We start from the raw sequence: 19569 nt of genomic DNA, 5'->3' as shown, positions 1-19569 counted from the left end.
GCGGACATCGAGCGGGCATTACGAACAGAGTCCACTCCTCTCCAGTGTCCAGCTGGGCATCTCTACGTTCCGTCTGCTTTCTGTGACCGGTTAATCTATTGGGCCCACATGTTACCCTCCTCTGGTCATCCTGGCATCGGTCGGACAGTGCACTGTCTTAGTGGGAAGTACTGGTGGTCCACCTTGTTCAAGGACGTGAGGGTTTATGTTTCCTCCTGCTCGGTGTGTGCCCAGTGCAAGGCTCCCAGGCACCTGCCCAGAGGGAAGTTACAACCCCTACCCGTTCCACAATGGCCGTGGTCGCACCTGTCGGTGGACTTCCTGACGGATCTTCCTCCCTCACAGGGCAACACCACGATCCTGGTCATTGTAGATCAGTTTTCTAAGTCCTGCCTTCTCCTCCCTTTGCCCGGTCTCCCTATGGCCGTACAGTCTGCGGAGGCCCTGTTCACTCATGTCTTCCGGCACTACAGGGTGCCTGAGGACATAGTCTCTGATCGGGGTGCCCAGATCACGTCCAGGGTATGGAGGGCGTTCTGGGGGTCTCGGGTCAGCCTCACATCAGGTTTTCACCTCGAGAGTAACGGGCAGGTGGAGAGAGTAAACCAGGATGTGGGTAGGTTTCTGCGGTCATATTGCCAGGACCGGCCGGGGGAGTGGTCGGGGTTCATCCCATGGGCAGAGATGGCCCAAAACTCACTCCGCCACTCCTCCACTAACCTCTCCCCCTTCCAGTGCGTACTGGGGTATCAGCCGGTTCTGGCACCTTGGCATCAGAGCCAGATCGAGGCTCCTGCGGTGGACGAATGGTTTAAGTGCTCGGAGATGACCTGAGACGCTGCTCATGTGCACCTGCAATGGGCCGTGAGGCGGCAGAAGGCGAGTGCCGACCGCCACCGCAGTGAGGCCCCGGTGTTCGCACCGGGGGACCGGGTCTGGCTCTCGACCCGAAACCTGCCACTCCGCCTGCCCTGCCGGAAACTGGGCTCGCAGTTTGTGGGGCCATTCAAAGTCCTGACGGGACTGAACGAGGTATGCTACAGGGTACAGCTACCCCCAGATTACCGTATTAATCCCTCGTTCCATGTGCCTCTCCTCAGGCCGGTGGTGGCTGGTCCACCCCAGGAGTCTGAGGTGCGGGAAGTTCCTCCGCCCATTCTGGACATCGAGTGGGCCCCAGCGTATGCTGTTCGAGCCATCCTGGACTCGAGGCGTCGGGCGAGGGGCCTTCAGTACCTCGTGGAGTGGGAGGGGTACGGTCCGGAGGAGAGACACTGGGTGCCGGTGGAGGACATCTTGGACCCTTCGTTGCTGCAGGAGTTCCACCGTCTCCATCCGGATCGCCCTGCACCTCGTCCTCCGGGTCGTCCCCGAGGTCGGTGCTGGAGCCGCGCATTAGGGGGGGTTACTGTCATGACTTCCACCGAAGTCGGTCCCTTTCCTTGTTCGGGCGGCGTTCGGCAGTCGACGTCACCTGCCTTATAGCCATCGCCGATCCACTTTTCATTTTCCATTGGTTTTGTCCTTGTCTTACACACCTGGTTTCACTCCCCCAATTACTTGTTCATTATTTAACCCTCTGTTCCCCCATGTTTGTTTGTGAGTGATTGTTTGTTGTATTTACGGTTCCTATTGTGGGCTAGGTTTATCGTCTTGTATTTTGTATATCTTGAGTAAAATTACGTGTATTACTCATCTCTGCTGTCCTGCGCCTGACTCCCCTGCACCAGCTACACCCAGACCAATTACACATACATCACACATAAAACAGTACATCATATAACATTATTACACCACGACATATCTACAATACAAAATGTATAATAACACCATTCAACAATATTACAATGTATGTGTGTGTAGACAGCGTGTGCTAGCAATTGTGTGCGTATGCGTGTCTGTACGCGTGTGTGTGTGTGTGTGTCTCTTCAAAGTAGCCACTGTTCCATAAGGTGTATTTTTATCATTTTTTTTACTTAGCTAGTTAATTGGCTATCATTGCAGCCAAGGACGTTCGCTGGTTTATTTGTGCATATTTGTTTACGCTTCGATTACATGCAAGTGTCTAGATCAGCAGTTTACACATGATGACTTCAGCCTTATGTGAAAAACCTTACTTGGCAAAATAAAGCTAGCTAGCTAGCTTTCCTCGCATTTTGGTTAGCTACCTAGCCAATGTTAGTTCTTATCTGAGTGGTATGACCCGATCCTGTAGGTTCATGCTCTACAACATTTGCAGAGTACGACCCTGCCTCACACAGGAAGCGGCGCAGGTCCTAATCCAGGCACTTGTCATCTCCCGTCTGGATTACTGCAACTCGCTGTTGGCTGGGCTCCCTGCCTGTGCCATTAAACCCCTACAACTCAGCCAGAACGCCGCAGCCCGTCTGGTGTTCAACCTTCCCAAGTTCTCTCACGTCACCCCGCTCCTCCGCTCTCTCCACTGGCTTCCAGTTGAAGCTCGCATCCGCTACAAGACCATGGTGATTGCCTACGGAGCTGTGAAGGGAACGGCACCTCCATACCTTCAGGCTCTGATCAGGCCCTACACCCAAACAAGGGCACTGCGTTCATCCACCACTGGCCTGCTGGCCCCCCTACCTCTGAGGAAGCACAGTTCCCGCTCAGCCCAGTCAAAACTGTTCGCTGCTCTGGCACCCCAATGGTGGAACAAGCTCTCTCACGACGCCAGGACAGCGGAGTCAATCACCACCTTCCGGAGACACCTGAAACCCCACCTCTTTAAGGAATACCTAGGATAGGATAAAGTAATCCTTCTAACCCCCCCCCCCACCCTTAAAAGATTTAGATGCACTATTGTAAAGTGGTTGTTCCACTGGATATCATAAGGTGAATGCACCATTTTGTAAGTCGCTCTGGATAAGAGCGTCTGCTAAATGACTTAAATGTAATGTAAATGTAATGGTATAATGTTATGTTACCTAGCTACCTAGCTAATCAAAACGAAATCATATTATTTGGCTTGCTACCTTTATTTGCCTGTTCGTTAGCTATCTAGTTTGCAGATGACTGACTAGGCTAGCTGCTGGACTTTGTACAAGCTATCTAACGTTAGCTACCTAGCTAATCAAAATATCTGTTTGTATTTATTGATTAACCTCAGCTTGAATACCACCATATAACTAGCTTGATATACATTAGCCTAGGTTTGTTTGCATACACATCTTATGACTGGCAGCATGGTGCTAGCAGCTGTATTGTTGCCGAGTAACCAACCCAATGTTATAGAACTCTGAGCTTCAGCTAAAAAATATGTTAGCATTGTCAGAAAGCATCTTTATTTCTTAGCAGATGGAAATGTGGACGTGAGAGTGATAAATTATACATTTTATAAAAACTGTTGCACCTATAAATTTAGTCAATCCGCCATTTTTTAAGCACAATGGTCACTTTATGGACGCTATAGTCTCGTTTTAATCCGACGTCTAGAATTTGAGGTTGGCGCAAAAATACTCTTAACTCAATTGCTAACAACCCTGTTCAAAAATCCAGTATGTGTTTCTCAGTAACATCCAGACGGCTCATGACGAGAGACGGGGTCATGATGAGAGATGGGGTCCGATCAAGTTCATTTGTAAATTTTATCTATTGTCGTGTCTATAATTAAACCTTTATTTAAATGGTAGTCCCATTGAGACCAATGTCTCTTTTGCAAGTGTTGCCCTGATTTACAGAATGCAGCATAAAAATACAAAGTACATTAAAGGGAATTAGTGACACAAATATTACAATCAAAGGCGGGAGCGGGAGAAATACTATTATAAAAAAACACATACATTCCTCTGTAAACGGGTCATTTGATAATGTCCTGAAATTACCAAAAGGCACTAGTGCATCCAATTTTAGAGTATACTGAAATGTATTCCATGTATGTGCCACGTAAAAACTAAAGGACGTTTTACCTAAATCGGTAGAGACCAATGGAATTTCAAGAATTAGCCATTCCTGGGAGTGAGTAAGGTATTTCGTACTTCGGTATGTCAGGAGCAGGGTTTCCCGTTAGCCGGCAATTGCCGGCTTTTGGCCGATAAATAAAACTGTTGCCGGCCAAAATGACCAGGGGAAATAAAATCTAATTTCAAAATAATTGATGGAAATACCAGTCGATGAAAATACATTTGACCATCATGCTTATCGGTCAATAGGTTAATTTGCAACATTTTGTTGTCTTCTAATTTATCCAACACAACTATCACACCTGCACAGTGGGATTTATCCTGCAGCTCCTGAGCTGGTTGCTGCTGGAGTAAAACATGTGCATTTATAAGCCCATTCATTGCGCAACAATTTGTAAATGCAATCATGTGTTAACAGTTTTGGTGCATGATTTAAAAAGAGCTACTATATATGTTTTTCTCAACTGGTAATTGAAGTGCGCCTACCATTCACAATTTAAGTGCAGGCAACAGGCTATCCGCGTGTCAACATGTGAGCTGGAGTCAGTATGCATTTTGAAAACATACTTAATTGTTTGAAACCTGCATGTTTTACTTCATATTATGAGGCATGCTTTCCCTTGATTCAAAGTAGCCTATAGGCAAAATCCAACTATGGAATAGTGGAGGCAATTATTTTATACATACTTCATAAGCAGCGCATGTGTTTCCAGTTTGGGAAAGCTTACAATTTATCCTACCATTTCTACCAATCTGCATGCCAGTTATGATTTTGATATGCACATTTTCATGGAATAATAACATTTTTAGTTTCTCAAAATCATTGTCACCTGGTATAGTTGTCACCATATAAATCTGAAATAAAATAATCAAAGTTAAATATTCAACTAATGCGAGGGCAATGCCAAAATATCTTAAATCTCTGTTTAAATTGGTTGTTGATCATTGCTGGAGAACTATTTTCAGGTCTTGCCATAGATTTTCAAGTATATTTACGTCAAAACTTTAACTCGACATTCACTGCCTTTTTTGTAAGCAACTCCAGTGTAGATTTGGCCTTGTGTTTTAGATTATTGTCTTGCTGAAAGGTGAAATCATCTCCCAGTGTCTGGTGGAAAGCAGACTGAACCAAGTTTTCCTCTAGGATTTTGCCTGTGCTTAGCTCCATTCTGTATTTTTTTTAATTCTGAAAAACTCCCCTGTCCTTAACGAGTACAAGCATATCTGTAATTTGATGCAGCCAGCACTATTCTTGAAAATATGAAGAGTGGTACTCAGTAATGGAGAGTGGTACTCAAACATAACACTTTTTATTCAGGACAAATAGTTAATTGCTTTGCCACATTTTTTCCAGTATTTCTTTAGTGCCTTGTTGCAAACAGGAGACATGTTTTGGAATATTTTTATTCTGTACAGGCTTCCTTCTTTTCACTCTGGCAATTAGGTTAGTATTGTGGAGTAATTACAATATCGTTGATCGATCCTCAGTTTTCTCCCATCACAGCCATTAAACTCTGTAACTGTTTTAAAGTCACCATCGGTCTCATGGTGAAATCCCTGAGCGGTTTCCTTCCTCTCTGGCAACTGAGTTAGGAAGGACGCCTGTATCTTTGTGGTGACTGGGTGTATTGATACACCATCCAAAGTGTAATTTATAACTTCACCATGCTAAAAGGGATATTCAATGTCTGCTTTTAACATTTTTACCAGGGGTTGGAACCGAAATGATTTTCCAATTGTTTTGTTTCGTTCTGAACAGAAACATCATTTTTTTCCTTCCGTTCCACTCTTCCAACCAGCAAAATAAACTTCTGAACCGGTTCGAAACCAAATTAAAGTCATGGTTTAGATCATTCTGTTACTTTTTAAACCTCTGAAATACATTTTTTTTTTTACATTTACCTCGACATTAAATTACTTCACCAATCAGCAGGTAAGCGATTTAATCTGTATAGGAAAGTCATTATGAGCAAATATTTATTTTGCCATAACAGCATGGTTGAATCATAATGAAAGACAAACACACTATCAATCACAGTGTAGGGCGTTTATTTCACAGAGTGAGTCCATGCAACTTATGTGACTTGTTAACCAGTTTTACTCCTGAACTTATTTAGACTTACCATAACAAAAGGGTTGAATGCTCATTAACTCTAGACCTTTCAGCTTTTCAGTTTTTATTAATTTGTCAAAAATATGAAAAACATAATTCCACATTGTCATTATGGGGTGTTGTGTGTAGGCCAGTGACAAAACAATCTAAATGTAGTAATACATTTTAATTTCAGACACAACAAAATGTGTAAAAAGTCAAGGGGTGTGAATACTTTCTGAAGGCACTGTATTTTCTTAAATAAGCTAATTATCCTTGATTCCTTAATGGCTAAGCCATGCTTTCTGGGGAAGTATTTTGAATGAATTTCTGTATTTCTTTACAGACAGGAGTAATTATATAATTTTGGCTAATTTATTTCAATTTAGTTCCCTAGCCTATTGGACCCACCGCTATGTCATTTCTCTCCTGTTCTATTGGTTCATACTTTCTTTCATTGTCCGGAAGCCAAAGGCACAATCCTAGTCATATTAGCAACCCGTCCTCGTTGTTGCATCCTTAGATTTCCCCCTTTTTATACGTTTCTAACAGAGATTTTCATGTGTCACATATGGAACAGCTCTCATCAGGTGTGCCGTTTAGAATTCTGTTTTCCCTGCTTTATTACAGGAATTTTATATTCTGTTAAAATGAATTACCATAATCTAAATGCAGTGGCAATCAGTGCCGTTTAAGATGAGGGAGGACACATTTTTTATGAGGATGGCCTTATTTCTATTACAGTATATTGGATGACTCTGATTCATATTCAATTCACCCAGTTCAATGTAACAGAGATAAGTTCAGGCTACTCTAATTTTCCCTATACCCATCAAAAAAATAAAAAAATAAAAATGAGGTTGCTACAACCTAGCCTATGAATGAAAGTTTACAACATAGGTTGAAAGACAAAACTGAGGTGACAGACAATGACATTCTATATCGTCTTGCACACTCTTGCCTGTTTCTATTGGACAAATTCATGTATGTTTATCCCCGTTATGTTCCGTTTGCTTCCATTTAAGAAACTTTTTTCAACAGAATCGGCGTAATGAATACACCACTGATCACGCGTAAATAGTTTCATAGCAGCCCCGTTATATTCCTTCTTGCATCTATGCACTCTCCTCCTCTCACCTCTTCCCCCTCGCTTGTTGACTACAATGCACAACATATCAGCTGTATGTGACCAGGCGAAAAAACCTTTCCAAGCCAAACCGCTACACACAGCCTACATCGTTGTCACCATATTAGCTAAAGTAACGTCCTTGTCAGCATAGCTAATATAACAAATTTGTTTGTAAACCTGCTATAATCATTCAGAATTGAAAGCATTCGTCAACTATCACTTCTACTCATTGTTTTTGGTTTAGACAGATTTTTTTCTGTAGATTTTTTCAGAACAGCATGTGTGATATAACTTATCTTCTCTCTGCACCAAAATAATGTCTGTGGCTTCCATAGTTATGCAATTTTGGTGCTTATATAGGTAAAGAATTTGCTCCAATGGAGAAATGTGAGATGGGTGTAAATGTACCGAACAGCATGCACCCTCTCGACCCACATTTTTGGTGGGGATGTAGTCCTTTCGTGGATTGTCTAACGTCAATAAAAATGTATTTTCAATATATTCATCTATGACCTATTCATAATAATGTGGATTTTTACATTCTTATGAATAGGTCAACTGTTTAATTTATGATCTAGTTTCATTTCCGCATATACCATTACTAAATGTAAATAAAGGGTATTCGATATAACTAAATCACTGGTTCACATAGATTTGTGTCATGATGTTTAAACCTTTTTTATGACTTCACCTCTTCACACACTCAGGTCCCTGTAGCATCCTGGTTTGACGACATGGCTGACACAGAGCTACTAGATCTCATCCCGTTCTTCGAGAGACTAAGCAAGGTGGACGATGTCTACGATACGCTCAAGCAGCAGAGGACTGCAAGCTAGTGTGTAATCAAACACCAGCTGCAACTTTTCACCACGGGGGCCATGGAGGAGGCTGGTGGTTAACAAGCTTCAAGTTTCTTCCCACTAGAAGGAACAGCTAGTGTCTCTCGGTTGTCGTCACCCAGCGAATTCCATTCACACACAACGTCATAGAGGCCACTCAGTTTGGCACAGAGACAGAACTGGGAGGAACTACTTCATGACAAACATCGAAAAGAGTGTTATGAGTCATTTTTCACATTTGATTCTGTAATCCCCTCATGGTTGCGACTTTTCCTCCTGAAGAGAAGGTTGAATAAAGCTCTTTTTCGTGGGACGGTGATCATTTAAGCAGGCAATAAAGTCCTTTTTGTAAAGCAATTGGTGAATACGATATGAAATACTGAGGGTGTTCATCTTGAGATCAAGATGACTCAACCCAATCGTTTAAAGATTCTTTCCAGAAATGTCCTACTGCACTGCAAGTATATTGTTTTTGAATTTCAATCATTTTTCCTTACCCGAACATTACTGTATATCGAGTGTTTTCAACATTCAATACCATTTTAGTAAATTATTCACTACAACATGCACACTTGTGATTGTGTCAAGGATGTACGATTATCAACAAGGATGCACTATGTAGCAACACAGCAAATCATTGTATTTTGATCTTTGGAAAAGCTGTCACATGCACGTGTATGTATGTGTTTGTATTTTTATTCCATGTCAGCTGATTTAAGATCAGATTTGAAAAAGATACAGCAATAATGTTCACCTTAGTGAAATAGTCAGCATTTGATATTAACTGTAACAGCAATTCATTATATCTAGTTATGCTCTTTTCATCATTAATCATGTTGAAAAAAAACTGGAATCTCATCAGTCAAGCATTATGATGACATATTTAGCCATTATATCAGGTAAGTGTTTATGCCCGTTTGAAATGTATTACACACACAGAATGCCTTATTCATGATTTGTCAATCATTCATTTAAAGTAAATGCCCAGAGAATTTCACTTTTAAAAATGAATATTCTGTTAACTCATATCCAAATTAATGCTGTTGACTCGTCTTATACTCGTATTTGTGGCCAAAGCATAAATTGGAGAAAAGAAAAAGACTTATAAAACCCACCTCAAATTGATGTCTCAAACAGACCATTTAAAAAAAGGCTTGCGATTTCCTCATAGAACATAATATCATCTCCCCGAGGAGGGTGAGCAGAGCAATCAACGATCTAGAGGAGGATGAGCTGGCCAGTCAGCGGTCTGCTTGCATGAATATTTTGAATGACGATATACGCCCACACCATTCTGTTGGTGGGGTACGCCCATACCATTCCAACACAGAAAAGCTGATTTTTAACATACTTAATTAAAACATTTTTGGAAGGAATACTATTTCACTTATATTGTAAGTAATTATACGTCATATTTCATAGAAATCTGTAAACACTGGGCAGTTACTTTACATGAGCACTGTACATTATCAAGTGAGGCTCGAATTGCCTTGGTCTTCACTAGTTACCACAGCCACAAAGTCTTTAACCCACCTATTTCTAAAATGTATTTTCATAAAATGTTTTTAAACCAAACCCTAAACCAAACCCCAACCAAATTGCTAACCAAAGGCCTAACCCCAACTTTAAATGAAGACCAAAAAACCTATTGTTAGTTTTCATAGATTTTTACAATATAGCCTGTTTATACTCTGTGACTGTTGAAACTAGTGAAAATAATTGTTTTTCCTCATCAATCTACACACAATACCCCACAATGACAAAGTGAAAACTGTTTTATTTGTAATTTTTGCAGATGTATTATTAAGAATAAAAAACAGATACCTTATTTACATAAGTATTCAGACCCTTTGCTATGAGACTCAAAATTAAGCTCAGGTGCATCCTATTTCCATTAATCATCCTTGAGATGTTTCTTCAACTTGGAGTACACCTGTGGTAAATTCAATTGATTTGATATGATTTGGAAAGGCACACACCTGTCGTCTATATAAGGACCCAAAGTTGACAGTGCATGTTAAAGCAAAAACTAAGCCATGAGGTCGAAGGAATTGTCCGTAGAGCTCCAAGACACAGATCTAGGGAAGGAGGAAACCTGGCACCATCCCTACGGAGAAGCATGGGGGAGTCAGCATCATGCTGCAGGGATGTTTTTCAGCGGCAGGGACTGAGAGACTAGTCAGGATCGAGGGAAAGATGAATGGAGCAAAATACAAAGATCCTTGATGAAAACCTGCTCCAGAGCGCTCAAGACCTCAGACTGGGGCAAAGGTTCACCTTCCAACAGGACAAAGACCCTAAGCACAAAGCCAAGACAACGAAGGTGTGGCTTCGGGACAAGTCTCTGAATGTCCTTGAGTGGCCCAGCCAGAGCCCGCACTTGAACCCGATCGAACATCTCTGGACTGACCTGAAAATAGCGGTGCAGCAATGCTCCCCATCAACCCTGACAGAGCTTGAGAGGATCTACAAAGAAGAATGGGAGAAACTCCCCAAATACAGGTGTACCAAGTTTTTAGCATCATACCCAAGAAGACTCAAGGCTGTAATTGCTGCCAAAGATGCTTCAACAAAGTACTGAGTAAAGAGTCTGAATACTAATGTGAATTTGATATTTCAGTTTTATAAATTTATAAATTTGCTAACATTTCTAAAAACCTGTTTTTGCTTTGTCATAATGGGGTATTGTGTGTAGATTGATGAGGCTAAAAAAAAAACTATTTAATCGATTTTAGATTTCCACATAACAAAATGTGGAAAAAGTCAAGGGGTCTGAATACTTTCCGAATGCTTTGTATTTTATCAGCTCTATTCATTGTATTTCTATCTGCAACATTCATAATTCCACATCCCAGAATACACATCCCTGAATACGGATAGGCAATGGCCTATCTGTGTGACTGGAGAGTGGTCTCCAATGACCACATGCCTTGTAGCTGGACAGAATGACCGTAGACTGATGGGTCTTTCAGCCTAATATCTGATGGTTAGAACTACAAGTGCCAATATGGATGTGGTGAGAAGATTTGGACAGCTTTCAGTATTTAGCCAGTTGTTTTGATAGTTTGTTTTACATATGTTAAAGATGTCAAGTTTTATACTGTAGATTAACTGATATATGCAAAATAATATGTGCTAACTTGGAATAATTGTAGTACGTTGTCCAGGTGAGGAAATGATTTGTAATCCATATGCTGGAGATGTATGTGTGACATTTGGTTTTAACAAGTACTTGTACTTGACCTTTTTGATATGCGATATCATATTGCAAGTCTAATGTAGTAGTCATTCAACCTGTACAGTCAGTTGAGTGGGGAGCCTTTTCATAGCTCCTTGTATTACATGCCTTGTAAAGATCCTAATTTACTTTATGACACTTCCTGCCGTGCTTGCTTACACATGACTACATGTCTGTGCATGCGAGTCTGCGTTACCTTAAAAGTAAAATGCAGCATTCATTTGACAAGATAGACATCTTTCGATACAAAAATCTTTCAATTACTATAATAATTTGATGGTTTTTTTCACTGCATGCAACAAGTGTTGACATCCGAGTAAAGAAACTTGAGCTAAATCAAGTGTTTGAATGAGTTAGAGCTGCTCGTCAATTTTTAGAATAGAAAGAAGTAGAAAACGATTTGTACTTTACCATAATAAAGCATGATTTATTGAAAGAGGTAATATCCCATTAAAATTATTCCTGCATACACTAATGGAGCAATTGAATACAATGCAGGGGGTGTTGGAAACAAATGAAATTGAAAAGAAAAAGGAATAGGGAACTGACTTCACTTCATATGAAAACCATATTCATTAATTATTCAATACAATATATATTACTCAGGTAACTCTGCATTTAAACTTGAATATAATCTAATAAAATGATCAATATAAACTACCTTTCTAAATTAACCAATTTTGGCCCAATGTATTTATATTACAAGCCCAATACTACTTGACAGAACCCATTCGTCATAGTAGCTTGATTTTCTGCCTCCAACAAAACAACTTCAAAATGTAAAAAACTATGTTTATACAGTGGACACGTGATGAAAAATACAAATGAAATGATGCAATTATAAGTGATGATGATAAAGAAATTTGAGAGCGAGAACGGCGCTGTTCCTCAAACAGCTTGACTGACTGAATAAATGGACACTTAAAGTAAAAATAACTAATGGAACCTTTTAAGAACCTTTTTAAACTTAGGACTGAATCCTAACTTGAGAAAAATGTATCTCAAAGTTCTGGATAAATGCATTGATGTCAAAGGGAGATTTATGTGAAAAAGTTGGTAGCTCATGTTAGGATTCGTCGCTTCTAAACAACTTACAGTTTCTCAATACTTGCTATAAGTAACCATTATGGCCCAAATTCTGACATAGGATGCCAGTGCACAACTCAGACTTTTGCATAAAGCATGCATTCATATCTATGTGAGATTTGCAAGCAAATTCCACTCAAACATGGATCTCAAGTTAGGATTCGGTCCCACGCCTGTAATCAATTGCATTCTCCAACTGTATTTTACGATTGACTTTAGAACACATTTTTATATTACATAAAATGTTTATATTACATGACATTTTATGGATTAAGCACATGCTCGTATTCAGAGAGACAATTTAGTCAACTCTGTACTTATGTTGGTTGATATTTACCTAGAGCCTCTTTAGAGGACATTGTTTCAAGTGAGTAGGGGTATCTGCATTGGGAAATAATTATACAAAATATTTCAATAACATATTGTTAACTTTGACAAAATATTCACCCCCTTTTTAAAGACAGGAAATATCTTACAATTCTATTCCATACATTCCAATTTAACATGACAAATATGAACACAAATAAATTGGTGAATAAAATATCGATCCATCTCATTCTGATGTTGACACTGCATCACAACGATACTGCGTCTGTCAAGGATCACCTGTTGAAGAGTAGAAAAAAATACACAAATACTCAGAACTATCAATCCTATATGTACAGTATGTTCGAGTCAAGCGAAATGGTAAACAGGTTTCCCAACAAGACAAGAATGTGCGTCTTAATTCATGCATTCCAAAATCCATAGTGAAAATGTAAATATAATTTCAATTGACAAATCAACAGATTTCACAAATATAATTATTTCATTATTTGAAATTTAAACATTTATGTTGGCACTCCATAGTGTTGATTCATACTATATAGAGTGAAAGAGTTTACAGTGAAACAACATCACAAGTCCATTTCCTGAGGAAATGTGGTGTGCTTGCTAGCTGTGAAGGATCGATTTCATTGATAGGATAGCCTGAACATGTGAAAGGTGGTTTGTTGTCTCTAGCTTAATTGGTTCAAGGGTTACTGTTGGTGGGGTATGTTATGCTAATTCACACAAATGTCTATAGTTATAGTTGATACAAGTTTTTTAAGGAATTTGAAGTTAGGATAGCCTGAACATGTGAAAGTTTGTCTTTAGCTTAAACGGTTCAAGAGTTACCCCCCCGTGTAACAATCATGATGTTTAATTCACTTCTTGATATGCCACACCTGTCATGTGGATGAATTATCAAAAACGAAATGCTCACTAACAGGGATGTAAACAAATTTGTGCATTTTAGAGAAATAAGTATTTTGTGCCTATGTAACATTTCTGGGATCTTTTACTTCAGCTCATGAAACATTGGACCAACAATATACATATCGCATTTATATTTTGTTCAGTATGAATATTGTTTAAGTTCAAAAAGTTTAAATGCTATCCAAAATATTTTCTCAAGTAATCTAAATTGGGGCTGTTTGGGGTAATATCTTAACACAAAATAGCAGAATAATTATAATACAAGTATGAGATAAATCTAGAGTTGTGCATTGTTTTGAAAACACACCTAATTATCTCTTTGCCATGACAATTGTTTTTGTTTTATTTTGGTCTTATGCAATAATAACACAATGGTTTTGATTGAATAGGGAAAAACGGTATATTTTAATGCAGCTGCAAAAATACTACAATGCAGGTTCAATTGAATTGGGGACATCCAGTAATCCTTAAGTAGCCATCATGAGCCAAATCCTAATATAAGAGCCGAGCTTCGGTCTCCTGAAAAAAAATAATCCAAAATATAGTATAAATGTTGCAACTGCATAAATACTACAGTACAGGACGCTATAAGTAGCCTGTAATCTTAAGTCTCGCATAATGGCTCAAGTGATACGTTAGGATTTAATTAAAATATTTTCAATGCAAGGTATGTACAATCAGTTACGCTTACGGCAAACTGACCACATTTAATGTGATGAACGAACATAATACTTATCCAATTATAGACCATGTTATAAAATTAAAAGTATTTTATTACTGTCAGCCTGTAAATATAGCCTTAGACGTCTACCGGGAAATACATTCAAATTGTCTGACCTAGATGTCAATGCCAATGGAGAACTGCACATAAACACCAAACATAGCTTACAGTATGTCACACTTCTCTCGCCATGTGCCGCTGTTATGCCAAATCACATGTAGAAGTTAAAGGGTTTGCCTACTCCTGACGTGGAGCTCGGCGCTGCTCTTGGCTTTTCCTGATGTGAACTCCACCAAGCCGTTCATGTCAACAGAGGTCTGTCGGAGGGTGAGGCGGTGGACCATGCCAATCTTCTCTAGGCTGACTTTGGGCCCCTGCTGCAGGGCCTCCCCCTTCAGGCTCCACACGGGGGCTTTGAGGATGGGGACCGAGACCTCACACTCGAAGCAGGCCTCATCCGGGGCCACCACCTCCACGCTCTTCAGTTCCCTCACCATCAGGAGAGACTGGGCTGTGTTGACCAGAGAAAGATAAATACATTTAGGGAAGAATGAGGGAACACTTAAAGGTACACTCAACAAGATGGCATCATCATCAATTACAAAACAACATCAGACCACATTGTCACCAAAATTCAGATGTACAACTACTGCCAGTGTTAGCCTTTCACAATTTGCACCTTCCCCAATAATGGCTGTTTTGAAGTCTGTTGTCCATGTTGTATGAGTTTACCCCGTTGTGTTTGAGGATGTCACCTTGCTAAGTATACCCTTAAATATGAATATACTATACACTCTATTCACTATATGATGAATTAAATGAGAATCAAATGACTCACCTGTACAAGTTAATTGCAGATAAGGGGCATGGAACAATGCTTGAATTGAATTTATAGCACTTTACTTTCATACCTGAGTAACACTAGGAACACTAGGAACAACATGTTGATACGTTGTTACATAGTACTTTAGTAACTGCTTTATAATTGCACAGAACTAGAGTTGACCTATGATCCCATCAAATACTGAACTGAGTGAGCTGCAGAATAGAAATGTCTTACTGCCATGTTCCCAGTAGATGGAGCTGATATTCAGGATACCGATCCTTCTACGCTCCTGGTAGAAGTTGCCCTTAGACAGATCTAAGATCAGCCTACTCTCCCCAAATCCTAACAATCAGGGGGATGCAAAACTTACCTTATATTACTGATCTTGCTATATTACTGAATACAATTTATATTCATTTGAATTTGGAATTTGAGACAAATACTGTGGCTGTATCAACACAATAAATGGAGTGGGACGTGGCCTCATTTTGACCAAAGGCAAATGTTCATGTCAAACATCTGACAAACTTTGATTGTGGGGTGAACTGGCACTTTAATAGATTATCTTACCTTCGACAGTCAGTTTCGCAGAGCATGTGTGCTCTCCAACCTGCACACTGTAGGTTCCCTCATCATCCAGTGCCACCTGTTGAATGACCAGCTTGCGATAGCAGCCCTCACTGCAGATCTCAAAGCGCTCTGAGGGCAGGATGACATTGCTGCCTTTGTACCAGCGGATACTGCACCGAGGGTTGGATACTGAGCAGTCCATGATCGCACGACTCCTCTCAAGAGCTACCTTGTCCTGGAGAGGGGTTGTTATGTTCAACGGAAGCTCTGCAAGGATAAAATACAAATTTGCGTCATTTCCGAATGTGTCGCAAGGTGTGTTCTGAGGCCTGACAATAATTAATTTGGGCAAGTGGCAGGCACCAATATCAATAATTCTATATTTACCTACAGTACCAGTCAAAAGTGGACACACCTGCTCATTCAAGGGATTTTCTTTATTTTTACTATTTTCTACATTGCAGAATAATTGTAAAAACACATGTATTAACAAAACAATCAAAGTGTATTTTCTATTTGAGATTCTTCGAAGTAGCCACCCTTTAACTTGACAGCTTTGCACACTCTTGGCATTCTCTCAACCAGCTTCACCTGGAATGCTTTTCCAACAGTCTTGAAGGAGTTCCCACATATGCTGAGCACTTGTTGGCTGCTTTTCCTTCACTGCGGTCCAACTCATCCCAAACAATCTCAATTGGGTTGAGGTTGGGTGATTGGAGGCCAGGTCATCAGATGCAGCACTCCAATGCTCTCGTTCTTGGTCAAATAGGCCTTAAACAGCCTGGAGGTGTGTTGGGTCATTGTCCAGTTGAAAACAAATGATAGTGCAAACCAGGTGGGACGGTGTATCGCTGCAGAATGCTGTGGTAGCCATGCTGGTTAAGTGTCCCTTGAATTCTAAATAAATTACAGACAGTGTCACCAGCAAAGCACCCCCACACCGTCACACCTCCTCCATGCTTCACAGTGGGAACCACACATGCGGAGATCATCTGTTCACCTACTCTGCGTCTCACAAAGACACAGCGGTTGGAACCAAAAGTCTCACATGTGGACTCATCAGCCCAATGGACAGATTTCCACCAGTTTAATTTCCATTGCTCGTGTTTCTTGACCCAAGCAAGTCTTCTTCCTATTGGTGACTTTTAGGAGTGGTTTCATTGCAGCATTTCGACCATGAAGGCCTGATTTACGCAGTTTCCTCTGAACAGTTGATGTTGAGATGTGTCTGTTACTTGAACTCTGTGAAGCATTTATTTGGGCTGCAATTTCTGAGGCTGGTAACTTGAATGAACGTATCCTCTGTAGCAGAGGTAACTCTGGGTCTTCCTTTCCTGTGGCGGTCCTCATGAGAGCCAGTTTCATCATCACGCTCGATGGTTTTTGCGACTGCACTTGAAGAATCTTTCAGTCCTTGAAATGTTCCAGATTGACTGACCTTCATGTCTTATAGTAATGATGGACTGTCATTTCTCTTATGTTTATTGGAGCTGTACTTGCCATAATATGGACTTGGTCTTTAATCAAATAGGGATATCTTCTGTATACCACCCCTAGCTTGTCACAACACAACTGATTGGCTCAAATGCATAAAGAAGGAAAGAAATTCCACAAATGAACTTTTAACAAGCTACACCTGTTAATTGAAATGCATTCCATGTGACTACCTCATGAGAAAATGCCAAGAGTGTGTAAAGCTGTCATTAAGGCAAAGGGTGGCAACTTTGAAGAATCTCAAATATAAATATATTTTGATTTGTTTAACACTTCTTTGGTTACTACATGATTCCATATGTGTTATTTCATAGTTTTGATGTCTTCACTGTTATTCTAAAATGTAGAAAATAGTAACTATAAAGAAAAACCCTTGAATGTGTAGGTGTGTGCAAACTTTTGGCTGGTACTGTAGGTCTATCCTACTGGGAACAAAGCATCTGATATTGACATAGATTTTCTATATCCGCCCCCATATGCCATTTGACCCCAAAATATTATTTTGTTACTACAATAATATATATATACTATATATACACAGTGCATTCGGAAAGTATTCAGACCCCTTCCCTTTTTCCACATTTTGTTACCTCTTCACTATTATTCTATAATGTAGAAAATGTATATATATTTTTAAAAACCTTGAATGAGTAGGTGTGCCAAACTTTTGACTGGTACAATTAAGCAATAAGGCCCGAGGGGGTATGGTATATGGCCAATATACCACGGCTAAGGGCTGTTCTTTGCATAACGCAACGCGGAGTGCCTAGATACAGCCCTTAGCCGTGGTATATTGGCCATATACCACAAAGCCCAGAGGTGCCTTACTGCTATTATAAACTGGTTACCAACCTAATTAGAACAGTAAAAATAAATGTTTTGTCATACCCGCGGTATACGGTCTGATATACCACAGCTGTCGGCCAATCAGCATTCAGGGCTCGAACCATCCAGCTTATAATACATATATATAATATGCCATTTAGCAGACGCTTTTATCCAAAGCAACTTAGTTGTGAGTGCATACATTTTACGTATAGGTGTCCACGGGAATCAAACCCACTATCCTGGCATTGCAAGCACCATGTGCTACCAACTGAACTACAGGGATGAGTTTACCTGATATTTAAACGGGGTCCAGTATTTTCCTGCCTACACTACATCAGGAGATTTGACTACATTTCATATGTACAGGAAAGGAGAGGTGGTCTGGAATGGTTAGTGCTACCAGAGTTGACAGGGGTTTAAATCCGAACCACTGCCCTCTGACTCACACTCCTTCTACCTTTCCTGTCTCTTCACTGGCCTATCCATTCAATTAAACCACACACGTATGAAAGGAGTGGGAATACAAAGAAGAAGTAATCATATTACCCTCCACCTCCAGATAGGCTGTGCATTCCACGTGTTTGGCGACAAACTTGATCTCTCCGGAGTCCTCTCCTCTCACATTGCACATTAGAAGAAAATGCTTGGTCCCTAAAAAGACATGCAAAATCAGTTACCATAGAATCTTTGTTTTTTTCCGGCTATGTTAGTGTGTTGAGAATAAAGTCATGTTTCTAAGAGCCACATGTTTATAAAGCATTAGACATGCACTTAAAGCTAGAATCCTAAATTTAAACAATAACAAAGCTTTTCCCTGCCCCTGTTTCACTAAAAAGCTAAGGGATGGGGCTGGAGAAATGTAACAACTCTCAAATTCTTAGACAGCTATGGATGCAAGGGACTGACCATACATGATATAAAATGTATAGTCTTAACCATGTTTTGAGGCTATACAATGTGTGTTTACATTTACGTTGTTTATAAACTTTGGAGTAAATTAAAACAAGCTCATATTTTGGGCTCTGATGAGGTACGACAGTTGAACTAAGCTCATGAGGCATTTATAAGTTATACCCATAGATTCTTGAAGAATATATGAATTTAGTCCAAAAATGCATTTAGCGACTAAGGATTCTAGCTTTAAGGTGCCAAGGGTCACCCCATAGGGCATTATAAAATGTTTTCTAAGCACTTATAACAGGTGGTAAAATGCATCATAACATTTGTTTTAAACACTCATAGTTAATCCTCGACTATTCAAACATATATAAATACCTACAATGTATAAATAAATTAGTGGCTCATAGAAAGTATTGCCGCTATCTACAGATCAACATGCTCAGACTTTGATATAATGTTTAAATCCTTGTCTGATGTCTTACTGGACCAAGACAGAATAATGTAAGTTTTCAAAGGTGGGCAGGTAACACTTTATAATAACTTTCATTACTAACTATAAATACAGCACATACTATTGATAAATGAGTATATCATTAGTTGTAAACATAAATACTTTCATAAGCATTAAAATGCATATGGATTGATAATATATATAATAATTTATAACAATTTATAAAGGCTTAAATATGA

The 19569-nt window shown here is 39.8% G+C and overlaps 2 protein-coding genes across 12 annotated transcripts in view; one reads left to right on the top strand and one right to left on the bottom strand.

Annotated features, from left to right (window-relative positions):
- Positions 1 to 11651, top strand: part of LOC106581679 (uncharacterized) — an 81477-nt gene extending 69826 nt beyond the window's left edge. Inside the window, exon 6 of the mRNA XM_014163898.3 lies at positions 7846 to 11651. Coding sequence (XP_014019373.2) covers positions 7846 to 7974 — 129 coding nt within the window. The 3' untranslated portion in view covers positions 7975 to 11651. The remainder of the gene's footprint in view (positions 1 to 7845) is intronic.
- obsl1b (obscurin like cytoskeletal adaptor 1b) overlaps positions 11615 to 19569 on the bottom strand; it is a 101325-nt gene continuing 93370 nt past the window's right edge. For 9 of the 11 annotated variants that reach the window (XM_014163887.3, XM_082966948.1, XM_082966949.1 and 6 more), the window contains 3 exons: positions 18526 to 18630; positions 15658 to 15924; positions 13916 to 14772 (listed from right to left, as the gene is read on the bottom strand). In XM_014163887.3, coding sequence (XP_014019362.1) covers positions 14486 to 14772; positions 15658 to 15924; positions 18526 to 18630 — 659 coding nt within the window. In that variant the 3' untranslated portion in view covers positions 13916 to 14485. Of the gene's footprint in view, positions 12908 to 13915; positions 14773 to 15657; positions 15925 to 18525; positions 18631 to 19569 lie in introns of those variants that run through there. The other 2 variants (XR_014381991.1, XM_082966947.1) reach the window with 2 other exon arrangements.

This window comes from Salmo salar, chromosome 21 (genome assembly GCF_965601325.2).
Source record: "Salmo salar chromosome 21, fSalSal1, whole genome shotgun sequence".
Lineage (NCBI taxonomy): Eukaryota > Metazoa > Chordata > Actinopteri > Salmoniformes > Salmonidae > Salmo > Salmo salar.
Note: the sequence above shows the minus strand (reverse complement) of the source record. Positions and strands in the feature narration are given on the sequence as shown.